Genomic DNA, 19,487 nt, shown 5'->3' with positions numbered 1-19,487 from the left:
CCTGTCTCCTCTAATAGCTGTCTGGCTAGTCCAACAGAGATAATCACTGCTATCTTAATTAAACATATAATAAATGATAGTCGTCTCCCTCCCTACATATTTGATCTGCAAAAGTACATTGCTCAATGTAACCATAAAATACTTTCATGAGGTGCTACCAAAGTATGACTTTTAATTTCTAACTTATCTGTTTAGAAATTGCAATCTTTCATCTACGTTGAATACTAATGGTTTTTAAATGTGGGGACTTTGCCCATTTTTTTGTTCAAGCTACTGACAATAATGACTTCTATTTTTGGCATTTATTGCATATATGATTTATGATAGATTATTCAGGACTAATGCAATATTAAATCACAGAGTGATATTTCTACTTCCCCACCCTGAGTCTTTTAAGAAAGCATTGTCCTACTGAAACTAGTTAGGGGTTTTTCTTCTATTGAGGCAAATAGGAAGATTTTGTTTTATAGGATACCTATTTGGAAGTGTGTTTGCAGTATAGCACTATAATTTCAAACCATCTTAACATTTGATTGTCCAGCCTTTTGCATGTTCCATATATGCATTAACTAAATGTATTATGTCCAAAACATGCTTTTTGGAATCATAGTGGTAAAGTCTTAGATTATTATATTTTTATTTTATTTTATTATTTTATTTTATTTTATTATTTTATTTTATTATTTTATTTTATTGTATTTTATTGTATTTTATTATTTTTTTATTTTATTATTGTCTTTATTATTGTCCTTATAGTCTTGAACAGATTCTCCTATGATCCTTTTGGTGAAAATAGTTCAGTCCTACTAAAATTATGGAGTTATCCATGAACAAATTCCTGTAGATTAAACCTGTTACTGGAATGACCTCAGAATCAGAACAGAGATGGAAAGGATCTTAGAGGTTTTCTAGTCCAGCCCCCTGCTCATGCATGACATCCTATACCACTTCAGACAAGTGACTGTCCAGTCTCTTCTTAAAAACCTTGGAACAACTGTTAAGTTATTCCTTAAGTTCAGAATGGCAGATGTTTGTTCAAGCAGTCGACACAAGCTGAACATGACTCAATGGGAATTAGCAGATTAATTAAGTATTGTGCTTTAGGGGCTACTATTAATAAAGAGGTATCTCCAGGTGGGATAAAAAAATTGGCAAAAATGGCATGTTTGTCACATGTAAAAATGCATTTGATTAAGTTTGGAAGTGTAATTTACCTGGAAATTAAAAAAATATATCGATTTCTTTCATCAGCTACAAAGTACAGGACAATTGACATCTGTGAAGTCCATTAAATATGTTAAATACAGTGAAGCATTACTGTACAACGCTTGATGGACATTTTATTTGGGGGTGTTGCCTGGTAAAACCCACCTACTTCTGGGAAATTTCAGTGTAAATTTCCTCCTTTAATTTATTTCTCTATTCCAGTGAATTCAATGAATGCCAGAGGTTTCAAATCATATTCAGAGCTGTTTTACCACATGTTGCTCTAAGATCTAACCCAGTGATCTCTAACCATTCCGGCTTTTTGGCTTGGCGGCGGGAATGTGTACAACCATTGCTTGCACACATGGAGCTTCATGCATGAGTGTGTGTGCCAGAGGTGGGTTCTTGCAGCCACTACTGCTGGTTCGCTTGTGGGCACGCAGTGTGTGTGTGTGCATGCACAGTACTATAAAAATTGTTCAGCGCATGCGCAGAAGCCAAAAACAAGATGGCGGGGCCTATGGTGCCGCCAGGAGAACCGGTTTGGTGGAGTGGATGGCCTGGGTCGCTTCCAGTTCCAGCAACCCAGATTGTCAAACCACTAATGGTTTTGCCGAACCGGTCCGAACTGGTAGGAACCCGCCACTGGTGCCTTCCCCCCCCCCGCTTGTGTGACCTGCTTCCAAACAGACCGCAGCCTAGTACCAGGCTGCGGCCTGTGGGATGGGGATCCCTGATCTAACCTGTTGAGAGGACATTGACTTTTAAAAATATGACATAAATATTAAGCTAAACATTCCTTTTCAGGCCTTTCTTAGAAATTGGAAACTGAGTAATGATTCTGCAGTTATAACGCTTAATAGCAGTAACTGTGAGAGGGAACTTGGAGTCTTAGTGGACAACCAGCTAAATGTGAGCCAGCAGTGTGCAGCAGCAGTCAAAAAAGCCAAGGCAATCTTAAATTGCATTAATAGAGGGATAAAATCAGGATTAAGTGAGGTACTAATATCACTCTAAAAGTCCTAGTAAGACAACATCTGGAGTACTGCATCCAGCTTTGGTTACCACAATATAAAAAAGATGTTGAGACTCTACAAAAAATGCAGAGAAGAGCAACCAGGATGATTAGGAGACTGGAGATTAAAACATATGAAGAACAGTTACAGGAACAGGCTAGTCTAGTGAAGAGAAGGACCAGGGGGGATATGTTAGCAGTGTTCCAATATTTGAGGGGCTGCCACAGAGAGGACGGGGTCAAGTTATTTTCCAAAGCACCTGAAGGCCAGACAAGGAATAATGGATGGAAACTGACCAAGGAGAGATTCAATCTAGAAATAAGGAGGAACTTTCTGACAGTGAGAATAATTAACCAATGGAACAGAAGTTGCCTTCGGAAGTTGTCGGACCTTCATCACTTGAGACTTTCAAGAAGAGATTGGACTGCCATTTGTCAGAAATGGTGTAGAGTCTCCTGCTTGAACAGTGGGTTGGACTAGATGACCTACAAGGTCCCTTCCAACTCAGTTTAAACACAGTTAAGGGCCAAAGTGAATGAATGCTTTGGATTCATACTTACTTATTTGTTTGTCTACTCACATGATCGTTGAAATAGGCAGAGAGGCAAGTTTAAAAAACCATTTTATTAGACAAATTATTTAGACAAATTATACACAGAAAGCTCTGCCACTTGCAACCGAGGCCTCCAAAATGTGTTTGTGTATAATAGACAACACATAAAATAATTGAATTATCACTAAAACCGCCGCAACATCTGATATACCCCTATAGCTTGTAAAGAATTTTTTCCCCGTTTTTTTGTTCTTTTTTTTTTCTTTTATAAATCAATTGTGTAGATGTTTTATGAATGTTATAAGGGGAAACAAGTTGTGCATGCTTTTAAACACTTGTACCCTGGAAACAGAATGGCCTTTCTCATGATAAGAAAATTGTTCTGCCTTACACAGTAGACAATATTATGCAGATTTCATACAAAAAACAATGACAATTACAAGGTGTTCTCCCAGAACAGAATTAGGCATCAAAATAGAGTAGATTTGAAGAATATACTTTGATTTTTTTCCTACAGCAGATCACCTAAGCTGGTTCTTATAATCAAGTCCTATCCACATAACTGAGTTAGATTAACGTAAATATCATATCAAATTAAAACAAAGAAAAAACACGTAATAAGTTGGCTTGCTTTCTACTTAACCGCAGTTTAGTTTATAAAGATTACAACTGAAGCTCATTTTTACAATTCTGAACAAGTAGAGTGTTAACTTCAAAAATGTTTACCAGGTGCTGTTTTTTGTTGTTGTTGCTGCAGCTGATGTTGTCATCAGCTTCTCATTCTATACAATTGGAATTCACATCAAAAATACATCTATAATTGAATATGTAATAAAGATTTAAACAAAAGCTTGTTTTTCCTTCCCCGTTCCCTCTTTCTTGGAGCACTATAGGACTGCAATTTAAGGCCACACCAGTCATTCTCAACAGCCTTCTTTCCGTAAAATATTTTCCAAATATTGACAGTATTGATTTCAATAGGGCTTATTCAACATTCACAATCTGTTTTTTTCATGCTCCGGAGAGCTGAAAATCAGATATCCCTGTGGATATGCATTTGTATTTTTAACCTAATGAATGCTTTCCAATTTTGCAATTTAATGTAAAAGCATGATTAACCATAAGCTTAAACACTGTTGAATAGCGATTGCAAAAAAAAAACAAAAACAAAAAACTACCGTATTTTTTGGAGTATAAGACATACCTTAGTTTTTGGGGAGAAATAGGAAAAAAAATTCTGCCTACCAGATATTCATCTGGTTAGCTTCCTTAGTCTAGTCAGCTTCAGCACATACATTTGCTGGTTTTGAGCACCCACATGCTTTTTATCCCCTAGTTGGGGATAAAAAAACAGCTTCTAAAGCAGAACTGATCATGGGAGAGAGAAGCAATGAGAAAGGCAGGGGAAGCCCGGAAAATCGCTTCACTCCTTAGCGCCTCATTAGGGCTGAAAAACAGCTTCAAAAAAGCTACATTCGGAGTATAAGACGCACCCAAATTTTCAGCGTCCTTCCGGGTGGGGGTGGGGGGGAATATGCGTCTTACACTCTGAAAAATACACCAAATGAGTGACTTGCACAACTTGTTACAAATGTTAAATGGCCCTGGATGATCTAATTAAAAAGCAACAATATAAAATACGTTCAAGCAAACAATGTAAATCAGAATAGTGTTAAAGCACCCCATCTTTGAAAAAAAAAGAGACTCTTTGCCCTGTACACCTTTCCAGAATCCACTTGTTCTTACTAAAGCTTTATTAGACAAATTGCAATAGCACTGGCTGCCATTTTATAGATATATATATGTGCGTGTGCGTGTGTGTGTGCACATGTATTTACATATATACCCTCCCACACACGCCCACTCACATATACCAAAGCATGTATATATATAGATAGATAGATAGGCATATATATGTATGTATGGGAAACTAATTTGTTTAATAGAAGATTCTGCCGTATGATACAGTTCTCTGTACATAGGAAAACAAAACAACAAAACAAAAAAAAAAACCCTTTTAAACTCTGTACAATTCCAGAAAGATCATATGCACTGTTGCAGTGCAAAAAGGAGATTTAACTGTAGTCTTTACTGGCATAGCGATGGCTTTGTGAAAATTCTACAAAATTGCATTCTGATGTTAAATGGTCTCTCCCTTCTCTTTACCATTTCTCTCGTTTTCGTTTTCCCCACAAAAACTGCAAGGTTGGCATTTGGTCCACAGTTGAAAAGGACACACTCTAGAGCAGAGAAGCATGAAATGGATGTCCGAGAACAGACATTATTGCAATTATGAATATGTATATATATATATATTAAATAAAACCAATTCAAAGGTATTTCAGTGAAAGGACATTGTAAATTTTTTTTTTACACAGACTTCATATTTAGTTTCTATATTTCAAGTGTTATGACATAATGCTGTGTAAACCTTCGGGTTCATTTCCAAAACGGTGCTTGGGAACATGTGGGAATACTAGCACCTGTACAGAGGTGTTATTCTACTGGTTCGCACTGGTTTGGGTGAACTGGTAGTGGCTCCGCCCACCCACCCAGACATCATCACATACCTTCTGCGCATGCCCAGAAATGCCACGTGAGACCGAAGCTAGCACATATGTGCTCCTACTACCAAACCAATAGGGAAGATAAGAGGGTACCATTACTACACCTGTATGAACATTTAAACACTTGTTATCAACCCCACCCCCACCCTGGGGATCTTAAAGCTTCTACACAATGCCTAAAAAAATAAGAATACATCGCTGCTTTACAGAATGGCAAACAGTTGTTACACTTACATCCTGGTGCGTTCAGAAACAGCCTATTGGAATCATAATTGAAGACCTGCCTAGCGGAAACTACTAACAGAGTTTTAGAAGATGGCCGGCAGTTGGTCCTACAGTAGCTCAGGTTGCATTTACTTCAGAGTAGTCCCACCAGCTTGATGGTTGCAAAGTTAAAGTTGTAACATGTTCTAGAAAAGACTTACTCCAGAACCACTTTAGTTTAGCCACCTTAAAGAAACCGGGCTGAAAAAAAATCACAGCCTAACGTAGTGGAAGAAGAGAGAGAAAAAAATGAAAAAGAGGAGGGCAAGAGGAAGGATAATGAGTTGTTACTAATACTTCAGGTTTCTTTTTTTTTAAAAAAAAGAGTTACATCCAGGTTAGTTCCACAATATCACAGCCGCTCCTTGGAAAGGGAGTCCTAAGAAGAAACAGTGACAAAGCAATGTCTGCAGTTTTAGATGGACGTGCCTCGGTCTGGATCGTTGCCGATGTTAAGCCCTAGAGTCGGAGTGGGTTGATACGGAATTGAAGACATTGTTTTGATGGGACTTCTGAAGAAGCCCCCATTTGGAGCCCTGTGCCTAAAAGGGCCAGTCCGGTGTTCAGGCACGTTGCCGAAAGGGAATCCAGAAGCAGCTTTAGCTGAAAGTGTGCGACTAAGAGTCTGGATCTGCTCTGGTATGAAAGTTGTGGTCGTGATGTGAGTGTTCCTGAAGTCACTGATTTGCTCCAGGGCTTGACGCGTGGGCAAAGTGTCAATGTCCAGGGGAGTCAAGTCAATGGATGAAGTGGAAAACTGTTTATGGGGACTTTCGTCATCTGTGCAGAGGCTGTTCACACGCCTGTGGAGATGCTCTAGATCAATTTCTTTGTCATCCTGGAAGGAGCAAAGCAAAAGGGAGAAAATGAATTAATGTACTCTTTGATGCCTTCATTTTTCAAACCAAAAACAGAAAGTCTTTCATGGTGACGGGGAAAGAAGTGGGTTCCTACCGGTTTGTACCGGTTCGGTAGAACCGGTCGTGGTTTGGCAGCCTGGGTCGCTGGAACCGGCAGTGACCCAGGCCTGCCACGCCCCCAAATCTGTTCTCCTATAGGGCCGCCATTTTGATTTTCGGTTCTGCACATGCAGAACAATTGCATAAATTTTTTTCTTTTTTTAAAAAAAATTGCACATGCGTAGACCTAGGGTTTTTTGCAAACGCGCACATGCGCAGAACAAAATTTTTGCATGCACTGAACCAGCAGTAATGCCGGGAGCAACCCACCCCTGAAGTTGAACCAGAATTAGGAAATAGCAAATAGCAATAGCAGTAGTGCTTAGACTTATATTCCGCTTCACAGTTCTTTATAAAAGATTTTCCTAAAGCAATACAGTGATCAGGCTGGCAATTTCTTCCAGATTCTGCCAGCTGTTATGTTAAATAAAATAAGTTGGCATAATTTGTGCCATGTGGGGCATGGCATCCTATGGTATCCATGGTGTTATACCCATTTTTAATTTCCCATTTCATATGTAGCTTTTAGTCTATACTGATAACAAATTTAGACTCAACAATTAATTTTCAGGCAAAGTAAATTATGTTGTTCCTATTATGTAAGAATATTTGAGCTTTGGTGGTTCATAAGAATTATTGCTCTTTGCAGTCATACATAGAATCATTTTTTAATGTAACTCAAACATTAGTGATATCAACAGCCAATCTTAGTTGCTCCATCTATCTTTTATCATCCCACATTACAAAGCGTGCAATCCATAATACTTTCTGCAAAAATAAGTGACTTTAGCTTATCAGCTGTTTATTTCACTAAGGTATCTATAATCCACTTTTACTCTGAAATATTATGTTTTATTTTATTTTTATTTAAGAAAATGTATATGACTGCCCAACTTGCTCCCAGTGACTCTGGGCGGCTTACAGGGATATTAGCAAATAGATTCCTAAAATTTAGTTTTGACATATTGTTTTTTTTTTCATTCTCTTATTGTCAGCCCCAAGCATGACATAGAACAATCCAGCCAAAGTTCTGTTCTATATTTACTTACATCAAATAGACAGAATCTTGGCAGAGTAAACTTTTATTATTCTTACCCTAATGTATATACAGGCGGTCCTCGACTTACAATCAGAGGTGGTATTCGGTAGGTTCTGACCAGTTCTGGAGAACTGGTAGCGAAAATTTTGAGTAGTTCGGAGAACCGGTAAATACCTCTGACTGGCCCCGCCCCATCTCTTCTCTGCCTCCTGAGTCCCAGCTGATCAGGAGGAAATGGGGATTTTGCAGTAACCTTCCCCTGGAGTGGGGATGGAATGGAGATTTTACAGTATCCTTCCCCTGCCACGCCCACCAAGCCATGCCCACTAAGCCATGCCAAGCCCACCAAGCCACGCCCACAGAACTGGTAGTAAATTTTTTTTGAATCCCAGCACTGCCTACAACCATTCATTTAGTGGCTGTTCGAGGTTACAACAGCACTGAGAAAAGTGACTTATGACTATTTTTCACTCTTAAGATCCCGGAAGCAGCATCACATGACCAAAATTCGGACACTTGGCAATTGGCTTGTATTTATGTATCCCAAAGTCATGTGATCATCTTTTGTGACCTTCTGACAAATAAAGTCAATGGGGAAGTCAGATTCTCTTAACAAACATGTTACTAACTTAACAACTGCAGGGATTCACTTAACAACTGCGATCCAAAAGGTTGTAAAATGGGGCAGTTAACAAATGTTTCACTTAGCAACAGAAATTTTGGGCTCAATTGTGGTTGTAAGTCGAGGACTACCTGTAATGCCCAGATATCAACTATTATGATGATCACTATGTAAGGCCTTCTCCCACAAAGCTATCAGTGTTAGTACCAAATCACAACTTATTTCTTTTCTATATTTTAGTAATTGTAAACTCTGAACATCCAAATCCTCACTAGCAGGGCGACTCAAAGTCTTTCATCAGTTTTTGAGTGCAATTATTTTGCATTCCTTTATTGCTATAACTGCGACTTCTGATGGAAGTATAGATCTTTAAAGTTTTGTTTGGTTTCGAGCAAGGAAAGCATTACAAGAAAGAAAAAGAGGAAAATGGAGATAAAGATAAAAGGAAATAATTCAAGAGGAAATGTCACAGAAGCTTTAGGGCCAAAATTGTGTTGTTGATAAGGAGATTATGAAAGGCCAAGGAAAATTTCTAACAGTGAATTTGTGGGTTTTAAAGGCTGCAGGTAAATTTCGCATATTGATCAGAATAAATGTGCCAATTCTTTGACTGCTAATTTTGAGTGCTTTATTTGGAAGGTAATTCAGACTTGGCTGATATGTGCATTTGGAAAAAAAGGGGGATTTATAATGATGCTAGATGAAAACTGGAAGCTCTCTTGCTGAATGAAAGCACATTTTTAGCCCTAAGTAGCATTTTTCATTATACGAATAATACATTTTGAAATTAAGTTTCATTCCTGTTGTAACTATAAAATGTTATTTTTCCCCAAAAAATATGTATATATGTAATGCTAAATATAGAATTGTTGTAACATTCTATTTATTTATTTACACCCAACTTACTTACAGCTTACAAACTTATTTTATATATATACTGGAGGAGAAAGATCTAATATTAGGTGTTCCATCCTGGTAAAAACTAAAACCATTTCTGCCATCTTTTTGATCAAATGTCTTAATAGTACCTTAGTTTTTAAATACACCGAATTCTGTGCATGGTTTGCTTACTCCTTTTTGTTTTCAAAGCCTCCTTATCAAAATTCAATATAAATGAGGCAACAGTGTGCCAACTAACGAAAAACCAAAAATAAAGATAAATTAAATGCACTGGATTTGTGTGTGTGTGTGTGTGTGTGCGTGCGTGCGTGCGTGCGCACACACACTCCCACATACAGAAAATGCCTTGACTTGGATCACTGAGAATCTCCATAGACACTTGATTGCAAGCCAAACAAATCATGATAGGATAGTCCAAGAAACTACTTCATGCAGATTCTATCCACATTTTAAATTGCCGATATTTGTAATAGCTAAATGGTTCTCCCTCTTCTCTCTCCCCACCTCCCCATTTCTTAAGGCTGTAAATCACAAGGAGAACGTTTGTATAAGTTTCTTCTAAACAGTAATCTCATAAATTGATCCCTTGGCTATTGGATACAGTCACGTTCTTCTTTTGTCAGTACTCTGATTTAGAAGTGCAGACTCACATTTACTCTGATGAATTGCAAGCCTGGCTTAAAGAGAATGATTTAAAGACAATCCAGAGATATCCCTCTATAAGTAGACCAGAAAAGAAATTTAAAAATAAACAATTCAGGGCTGTGAAAATTAAGCCATCATTTATATTTGACATTTTGAGGGTGATGAATTTTATAAATACCACCCGTTCTCTCAAAAGGAAGAGGTGGTTGGAACTCTGCAAAACCCAGTGAAAACTTACTTTTAATCAAGGACGTGGGAGTTCAACCTGAATAGAGAAAAGGGATGTTCATGCAAGCTTCCTCCTGGATTTCTGACCATGCCTGGTGCTCAGAAGTCTACTGTACATTTAATTCTAAGGCCTGAAGGGGGAGCTCATGCCAATAAACATGTTACATATACTTATATGCAGTGACGTACGGTGAGGTTTATGGCTGGTGAGGCACTGACACAGTGGTGGGTTTCAAATTTTTTTAGACTTGTGGACTTCAATTCCCAGAATTCCACAGCCAGGCATGCTCAGTTCCGATTTAAAGCGTCAGCATTTGTTTTTCTCCTTTGAGAAATAAGTTTCCTTCTTTCTTTTTCTTCTCCCTTCCCCTCCTTCCTCCCTCTCTCCCTCCATCCCCCCTCTCAAACACACACACATACAGAGGAGTTGGATTGGACTATCTCTCCTGCCCCCTTCCCTCTCTCACTCAAACAAATGGTGTTAAGTTATATGTTATGCTTATATATAAGGTAGTACCTGACTTAAGATCACAATTGAGCTCAAAATTTCTCTTGTTAAGCGAGACATTTGTTAAGTGAATTTTGCACCATTTTACGATCTTATTTGCCATAGTTGTTAAGTGAATCACTGCCATTAATAACTTAGTCACCCGGTTGTGAGGTGGATCTGGCTTCCCCACTGATTTCGCTTGTCAAAAGGTTGCAGAAGGTGATCATGTGACCCTGAGACACTCAGCAATCATCATAAGCGAGAACCAGTTGTCTGCATTTTGATCACCTGATCGAGGGAAGGTCATAACTGTGAAAAATGGTCATAAATCACTCTACTACTAAGTCACTAAGTGAACTGTAGTAAGTCTGCTCATATACTGCCTGTATATGAGCCGTGGTGGTGCAGTGGTTAGATTAGAATGCGGTATTTCAGGTTAATTCTGCTGACTGCCGACTACCAACAATTTGGCAGTTTGATTCTCCCCGGCTCAAGGTTGACTCAGCCTTCCATCCTTCCGAAGCCGGCAAAATGAGGACCCAGGTTGTCGGGGGCAATAGGCTGACTCTGTAAACAGCTTAGAGAGGGCTGTATAGCCCTGTGAAGTGGTATATAAGTCTAAATGCTATTGCAATATGTTTGCAACAATCTTTTGGTTTTTGAAGTGAAATATATAGGATGCCCTTGAAAGGTATCTGGAGATTCTGGGTGTACAGTCCACACAAATGTTGTCATTTGGTTTCTCTTAGCAGGCTATGCAGACATGCAGGGCTCTTAGCAGATCTGGATTTGCCACCTAATGTAGGTGCAACAGAGCGCTATAGCAACCTTGCCTTTTAGAAATACTCTATCTGCGAACCATGTTCCCTGCGTTGTCTATGTGACGTACCCACTTAAAACAGCTGAGGTCTACATACAGATATTTAATGTGTGAAGCAGCTCTTAGTTCACATTAAGAAAACCAAGTCAAGTAAGAGAGGGCGGTTGTGTTGATTACGCTCACAGCAACTTGTTGCTTGAAGTGCTGGTAAGAAGTTACCAGAATGAAGCACATGGATTAAACTTGTGGGAAACAGAGGCTATTAGTTTTACAGAACTGTAAGAAGACATTCTAGTCTGTAAAGATACTACAATGTATATATAGTATTTCTAATCTCATGATTCTAATCTCAAAATTTTCAGCAATGGGTTCTCTGTCCTATTGCTGGGTGGACATGGCTTAGTCAGCCTCCTGCACCACTGTCTGTGTGTGGGCGTTTTCCAGCCTCCGGAGGCTTTTCTCGAGCCTCTGGGAAGGTGAAAACTGCTTCCCCCAGGCTCTGGAACCCCTCCGGATGTCCTAAATGGGTCTGTTTCCGGCCTTCCAGAACTTGGCCTGTTTTTCCGCTTCCTTGAGCCTCCGCGCGGGCCCTGTATTTACCTCGCATCCAAAACCGGCTGCGTGGAGATTCCTGGGAGGGGCAAGGTGAGATGGGTGGAGCCAGCCAGGGTTAGGATTTGGCAGTTCTCCAAACCAGCCATAACATTAGCTAAGGATTCTCCCGAACCCGGGTGAACTCTTAGCAGCCCATCCCTGAGACAACCCCAAGGAACTAGGACCATAAAAGGTCATTTGTAAATAAGGGCAGGGGGTGATAGAATTAGAATAATGGGATAATGGGAGATATAATCAGGAGCGGAGATGATGTATTCATTTTAGACACATGGGATAGGTTGTGACCGCATAAGTACTAAGCCAATGAAGGGTGGGAGATAAATTTGTAATGGCAATAGGGAATATAAGGGGAACATATTGATGATTTATGATGTGTCCATTGTACCTCTGTGTATGTGTGTGTGTGTGTGAGAGAGAGAGAGAGCATGCGTGCGTGCACGTGTGTGTGTGTGCATGCATGCTCTCTTTGCAAAGTAGTACATAAAATTGCCATTTTTTTCTCTTGCAAGTTTTGGCTGGTGATTGTTTATTTCAAAACTAGACAACGAATCCCACAAACTCAAGCGATTGTCTAGCTACTCCTATGTATAGTATGGGTAGTCCTCGACTTACAATAGTTCATTTAGTGACCACACCAAGTCACAACATCACGGAAAAAAGTGAGTTAAGAACTTAAGACCATTTTTCACACTTACGAACCATTTCGGCATTCCCATGCTCACGTGATCAAAATTCAGATGCTTGACAACTGACTCATATTTATGATGGTGGCAGTGTCATGTGATCCCCTTTTGTGACCTTCTGACAAGAAAAGTCAATGGCGAAATCAGTTTCACTTAACGACCATGTTACTAATTTACAAACCGTAGTGACTCACTTAACAACTGTGGCAAGAAAAGTTGTAAAATGGGGAAAAACTCACATAACAAATGTGTCACTTAGCAACAAAAATTTGGGGCTCAATTGGGGTCGTATGTTGAGAATGCCCGTAGATGCTTTAAGTGAACCTTTCTTAACCAATTTTCATTCTTTATTAAAATCTTAATTGGAAGCGGGAAATTTAATGTTGTTTGCAGGAAGGGCATTGGAGATTCTCCATAGACATATAGAAATCAACACTTGCAAAAAAAACCCTAGAAATTTAGTGATTAAATCTAAAGAGAAGTGTGCTCCCTCCAATCTGAACATAACTTTACCTGAGTAGTTCTGAAGAATGCTTAATACTCTGAAAAATTTTATAGGACAATTTAAGGCAGGATTTTGCATTCAAACATCACAGAAACAATGGACAGAAACATCAACCGATTAAAGTAATTCTAATAATTGTCTGCCATTTGATCACTTGGTCATATCATTAAATGTAACTGTTAGGAAATCAGTTGCAAGTCATCAAAAAAAGAAAAAGCACAACACCCCCCAAATGAAGCTGATTGTAAAGAAATGTATGTAACAATGTACAATTTGATAAACCATCAGTTGCAGGCCTTCTTTTCTTGTTCACATCTTATGAAACAGGGAAGTATAATCTTACCAGAAGTCAAAACTGATTAACATTTGATCCTGCTTTAATCAACCAAAGATAAAATTCAGTTAAGCCAATTAAGGATGCAGTCTTAGATGTAAGCCCTATGGAATTAGCAGGATTTCCTTTCTGAATGTAGGATCAGGCTGCATCGTACGTTGGTAGAAGATAGATCTTATCCAGATTAGTAATAAAATACTTAATCGCTAATACTTTATACAAATAATATGAAAGCCAATTATTATTCACTAAATGCTCGCGAACAAGATATGTGCTAGTAAATCCCACGGAAATTAATTAGGATAAGTATTTCATAAGTACGACATTACACTATTTCCCTCTTGATGTATTTTTTTTTTCCTCCAAGAGACAAATGGTTCACAATTGGTGATTAAAATGCCATTAAAACATATCAGAAGATGCATTTTCTTTCTCACCTCTAGTGCTATGATGAAATGGAAGGGTCTCATACCTCTTTTGAAGGAACCCGTGAGCCTTTTCTTTTATTCCACCATGTTTCCAACATGGCAATTAAGCAGGAGAGAACAATCCCAGCTGCCAGTATGCAAAAAACACCTGCAAAGCTTTTTATGTCCAAGGCGCCGCCTTTATATTTGGGGTCCACCGAGGAGTGCAGATCACACTGGGAATTCTTTGGCCACCACTTATGCTTCAGTAGATCCATGTGTCCGTTCTGCTGAAGTTCTAGAATCCTTGGAGAGAAATCACATGGAGAGTCATGAATGTCTTCAAGAGCCACATGACATTATACAGCTGATGTCAGGGTTCGAAATAACACCCCCAACAAAAGAAGACTCTGAGGCATGAAGTTCCTCAAAGTTCCATTTTATTAGAAATGTCATGTTGGCACATCTGGGAAAACCCAAATCTGAAAGTTGACGTCCACACACCCTAAAGTTGTCAGGGATGGGAAATGCTTCTCTAATAACTATGCAATGTTCTGGGATACAAGATAAATGCATTTCCTTGAGGTCCCTACAGGTACTCTCACTAGCATCACAGCATAAGAAATGCAGGCAGTTGCTGTTGCAATAAGCCCAAACAAAGGCATACTTTGTATTCTATTGATTTTAAGCACCTGCTTTAAATGTGTCATATTTAAATCAATTGAACTGCAATGCACTTTAACGTACTTCCATCTAAAGTCTTTGCTTTAGTCAACGTTCACTTGTTCTAAATGGCAAGCATATAAGTACTTATATGTACTTATAAGATTCATATTTTAAATACTTTAACAATAATAGTTCTAACAGTAAATGAAAACTGGTCCCAACTGATAAAAAGAAGACTAAAGATTAAATTATCATGCAGTAAATGTATGATGTAGTAACTGCAATAACATAAACAAGACAGGATTAAAATCAACCTGATCTGTAGATTCATGGTCCATGTTAGGAATATAATTCTAACGGTTGGGTTGGCAATACATAAATCATGTAACAATGCTATACCTGTTTCTTTAAATCATACTGTAAAATGTGATTGTTTGCTGTTTTCCTCAATCGGCCATAAGAGGGAGCCAGAATGACTGTTAGCTCTCTGTTTGTTAGATGCTGGGCTGATCTGATCTGATCTGAGTGTTTTGGAAGCTGGCTGTTAGAAAGTGCCGTGAGCTATTGTAAGTTTTGCAACTGCTAGCAAACTTTGAGTACCAGACTGTTTGTATGATTATGGACTATGTTATTTGGATTATCCCTTAACTGAAAGACATTGATGATTGACTGTCTTATCTGTGTATGACTTGGACTGTTTGATGGACTCTGATACCTCTATTTTCACGAAAGTAAAAACCTATTTAAACTGCAGTGTCTCTGTATGCTGGTTTGTGTGTTCTCCAACAACACTCTCACAGCACTTCGCTGAACACACTCGCTCTCCCAACGGGAAGCTTACCTAACAGTCCATGTGCAAAGTTTTAGCAACTTTCAGAACATCAAAAAACCTCAACAGCACAGGAATTATTCAGATCTTGAAAGCAGATTTTTTTTGAAAAGGATAAATGGATTCTCAGCTTCCTAATCTCTCTGAGAGAAAGAAGCCAAAGCAGTTTTCCACCTCCACCCTGGGATGATAGTTTATTAAATTTATTTGCCACTAAATTCCCAGGGACTGGGGACATGATGCTCTAATCAGATAGGTGGTATGGTAACTTATGCCTTAGTCATTAAAAGGCTATATACCATATTTTTCAGAGTATAAGATGCTGTTCCCCCCTCCTTAAAAGTGATTGGAAATTTTTGTGCATCTCATACAGCGAATGTTGAGTGGGGGGGCTCCATTCAGCTGTTCTAGAGTGTGTCACAACGGCAGTGGCGAATGGGCAGCGGTGAACGGGTGGAGGCGAACGGGCAGCGGTGAACAGGCCGTGGTGGCGGCAGCAGTGAAGGAGTGGCGGCGAAGGAGCCACGGTGGCAGCAAATGGGTGGTGGTGGCGAACAGGTGGCAACGAATGGGCCGCAGCAGTGTTGAACAGTCTGTGGCGAATGGGCCAGATGAATATCGGATGGATGCTGGGAGGCAGAGGCAGATGTTTTTTTCTTGTTTTCCTCCCCAGAAAAGGTAGGTGCGTCTTATAGTCTGGAGTGTCTTATACTTCGAAAAATATGGTAGATTAAAACCAGCTCCCTGGATTTCATACAACCCCCCCCCCCCTCTATTGTCAACCAATATAACTTTCACAGTGTGGCTCTAACGAAGCTAAAATGACTCTCGCTTGCCAGCATATGGGCTGCTGCATTTTGCAGCAACTCCAGTTTTTAGATGGTCTTTGAGAGCAGCCCCATACAGAGCTTCTTGTCAATGTCAATGTCAAAATAATGAGGTCGTGTAGAGATGATGTTGGGGAAGCTAAGTGGAGGCAGATGGTTACATAAACAAAAGCATTTGTTAAGCCGGGCAACAGCTACAAGTGTGAGGAAGAAGCTTGGGGGTGACTCCTCCCTAATTCTCTGTAGCGTAAGAGGGAAAGAGAGAAAAACTCAAGCTTTCAAAGTTGTGCTATGTTTGCCTTTCTCAATAGAATATGTTTTCGGTCAGAATTGTGGTGTCAGCTTCCTGACCTGACTTACTTCATGGGCCCGAATGATGTGAATGATAGTTGCCTGGATCCAGGGGTGGGCTGTTGGGAGTTCTCAGGGATTCGGGAGAACCTCTAGCTAAGATTCTGTGCAGTTCGGAGAGCCCCTAAATCTCACTCCTGTCTGGTCCCTCCCACCCCGCCCCTCTCAGGAGTCCCCATGCAGCCCTTTTTGGATAAGATAAGTGCAGGGCGTGCGCGAAGGCTCTGGAATGGTGAAAAACAGGCATACTGGAAGTTCAGGAAGGCCAGAAATGGGCCCATTTCCAGCCTCCAGATGGCCTCCGGAGCCGGAGAGGAGGCCATTTTCACCCTCCCAGAGGCTTTACGAAAGACTCTGAAGCCCGGGGAGGGCAGAAAAACCCCTCCACCGCCATGGTACAAGAAGCCGACTAGGCCATGCCCACCATGCCCACGCCCACCCAGCAACTGGGCAGAGAACCCCTTGCTAAAATTTTTGAAGCCCACCCTTGCCTGGATCCCAAGCTTTAAGAAGGGCTTGTGGACTGTATGATGCTGGGCAAAAGCTCCTCATGCTACTGTTTTCATTTGCCAGTGGAGTAGGACCCTTGTCCATCCAGCCATAGCATTTAGGCTTATATGCCACCCCATATTTGCCACTTGACAGCACTCTCTGGATGGTTTACGTTATTTGCATATTGCCCTCAACAATCTGGGTCTTCAATTTACCAATCTCAGAAGGATAGAAGGTTGAGTCAACCTTGAGGCTCGTCAGGATCAAAAGACTGTGGGCAGAGTTAGCCTGTAATACTGCATTCTTACCCTAAGGGTGCCATCCTTAAACCTGTCTCACCTATACTGTGAAAGTTTTGGAAAAATGCTGTGTGGTTCCCTCATCATCATCTTTTCTCAATGCTAAACATATCGATTCTATCAATTCCTTTTATTAGGTCTGAGTTTCTAATCAAATCATCTGTATAGCTTCTCTTCACACTTGTACCAATCCTTGTTAAAGAGGAGGGGGTGGATGGGCTGCATCAGCGTTGTGTTTGACCTTGGTGGGCTGGGGTGGGCATGGTGGGACCAGCTCGATGTCACTCCTGTTGGGGGTGCCTGTGGTGGCCCAAACGCTCTGCCAGCGAAAACGGGCTCCTGAGCTCCGTTTTCGGCTGCGGCGGCCTCTCGCAACCCTCTGCTAGCAAAAACGGAGCTCAGGAGCCCGTGTTTGCTGACAGATCGTTTGGACCACCACAGACACCCCCAACAGGAGTGACATCGAGCTGGTCACACCATGCTCACCCCAGCCCACCAAGGTCAAACACAACGCTGACGGACTGAGCTCCGAAGAGGGAGGACCGAGCTCCGTTTTAGGCTGCAACACCTCCTGCAACCTTCTACCAGTGAAAACAGAGCTCCGTTTTCACTGGCAGAGGCACTATAGTTCAGTCCATGACTGTTTTCAAGGTGGCCCCGTGGGCCAGATCTAAGCACCCAATGGGCTGGATCCAGTCTCTGGGCCTTGAGTTTGACACCCCTGCTCTAATTCCTTAGTAAAGACTCTTCACTAAACAGTGCTTGGTTTACTTCTTGATGGGTTTTCAGTTCAGATCTTGCTTGATCTTTGTAACACTTTTGAGACTGAAATTTCTTCCTAACTATACCACGCCAATTGGAATTATACAGATAGGAAAGATACCTCTCCCAGCTATCAGAAATTTGGGCTAGTGAGAGATACAGATTTTGTAATGAGGCAGTGGAAGCGGAGATGCGAGAAGAAATGATTAAATCCTTCAGTTAGGGAAATTATAGATCAAGGCAAATTACAGTAGCATCAAAGTGACTCGTTTGTCTAATGAGGCCAAAAGTCAGATCACATTTGCCCTTTGCAAAATCGTGGATGTTCTGGCAATTTAATTCAGGTGTTTAGTCAAAGGAACTAATTTGTATGCTGAGGTTTTTGAACACAGTGAGAGTTTCCACCTGATCTAGTTGGTGGACAAACTCCATTAATGTTCAAAGTGATTTGCATGAGAGGATAATAATAAAAAAAAACCATCACAGTTTGGAGGATAATATTAGCTCCAGAAAGGGTGATTTTTTTAAAAAAAGGACCTCAGCATTAATTTGGCAGTAATTCACTTTTTGTAGCGTGTGAATTTGCCCACAAGATGGCACCCTGTCCACAAAAACAGAAAAGCATTCACACATACTCCAACGTTCAGGAAGAATAAGTAAAAGTTTTCTTATCAGGAAACAAGCACATAATACTTTCATAATTAGAATATACAGACACTCAGTTCTCAGAGGCATCACTTTAACGGATCTTTTTCAAATCGTAAAGCATATTGGGATGATGTCCTCAAACATTCCAAATGCTTGCTTTGTTTGACAAGAGTAGGGATCCAGTTGGAGTAAATGGGAATGGGATGAATTAGCTGCCATTCTATAGCTGGTCACAAGCTTATCAACCATGGTTTAAGGAAGACTGAATGACAAGAACAGAAATTATATAAATGAACCAGGAAGAACAAAAGAAAGGGAAGTTAGAAGAAAAAGAAGAGAATTTTAGCCAGGAAGTATTCTTCTTCAAAAGGTGAGATGCTTAAGTTGAGATATAAGGTCAAAAACAGTGGTGGGATTCAGCCAGTTCGCACTTTTTTGGGAGAACCAGTTCTTAACTTTCTAAGCAGTTCAGAGAACCGGTTGTTGGAAGAAATCTTATTTTGGTTTTTATCACTTTACCAGTGGTGGGATTCAGCCAGTTTGCACCTATTCGGGAGAACTGGTTGTTAACTTTCTAAGCAGGTTGGAGAATCGGTTGTTAGAAGAAATCCCATTTTGTTTTTCCCCACTTCACAGGGCTAATCCTGTAAGGAAGGCATGAAGGAAACATTCTGGTGTTGTTTCTAACCTAATCTTTATTGCCCTGCTTACAGAAACTGCCTCTCTGGTTAACCCTTGTTACATTGTAACAGCTAAGGCT

The 19,487-nt window shown here is 40.2% G+C and overlaps 1 protein-coding gene across 1 annotated transcript in view; it reads right to left on the bottom strand.

Moving 5' to 3' along the window:
• Window positions 1-6,021: 6,021 nt before the first annotated feature.
• The window catches only part of GRID2 (glutamate ionotropic receptor delta type subunit 2), a 1,047,867-nt gene continuing 1,034,401 nt past the window's right edge, over window positions 6,022-19,487 (bottom strand). The window contains 2 exon segments of the mRNA XM_032224334.1: window positions 6,022-6,444; window positions 13,919-14,159. Coding sequence (XP_032080225.1) covers window positions 6,022-6,444; window positions 13,919-14,159 — 664 coding nt within the window.

This window comes from Thamnophis elegans, chromosome 9 (genome assembly GCF_009769535.1).
Source record: "Thamnophis elegans isolate rThaEle1 chromosome 9, rThaEle1.pri, whole genome shotgun sequence".
NCBI classification, from domain to species: domain Eukaryota; kingdom Metazoa; phylum Chordata; class Lepidosauria; order Squamata; family Colubridae; genus Thamnophis; species Thamnophis elegans.
This window is presented reverse-complemented; position numbering and strand designations above follow the sequence as displayed.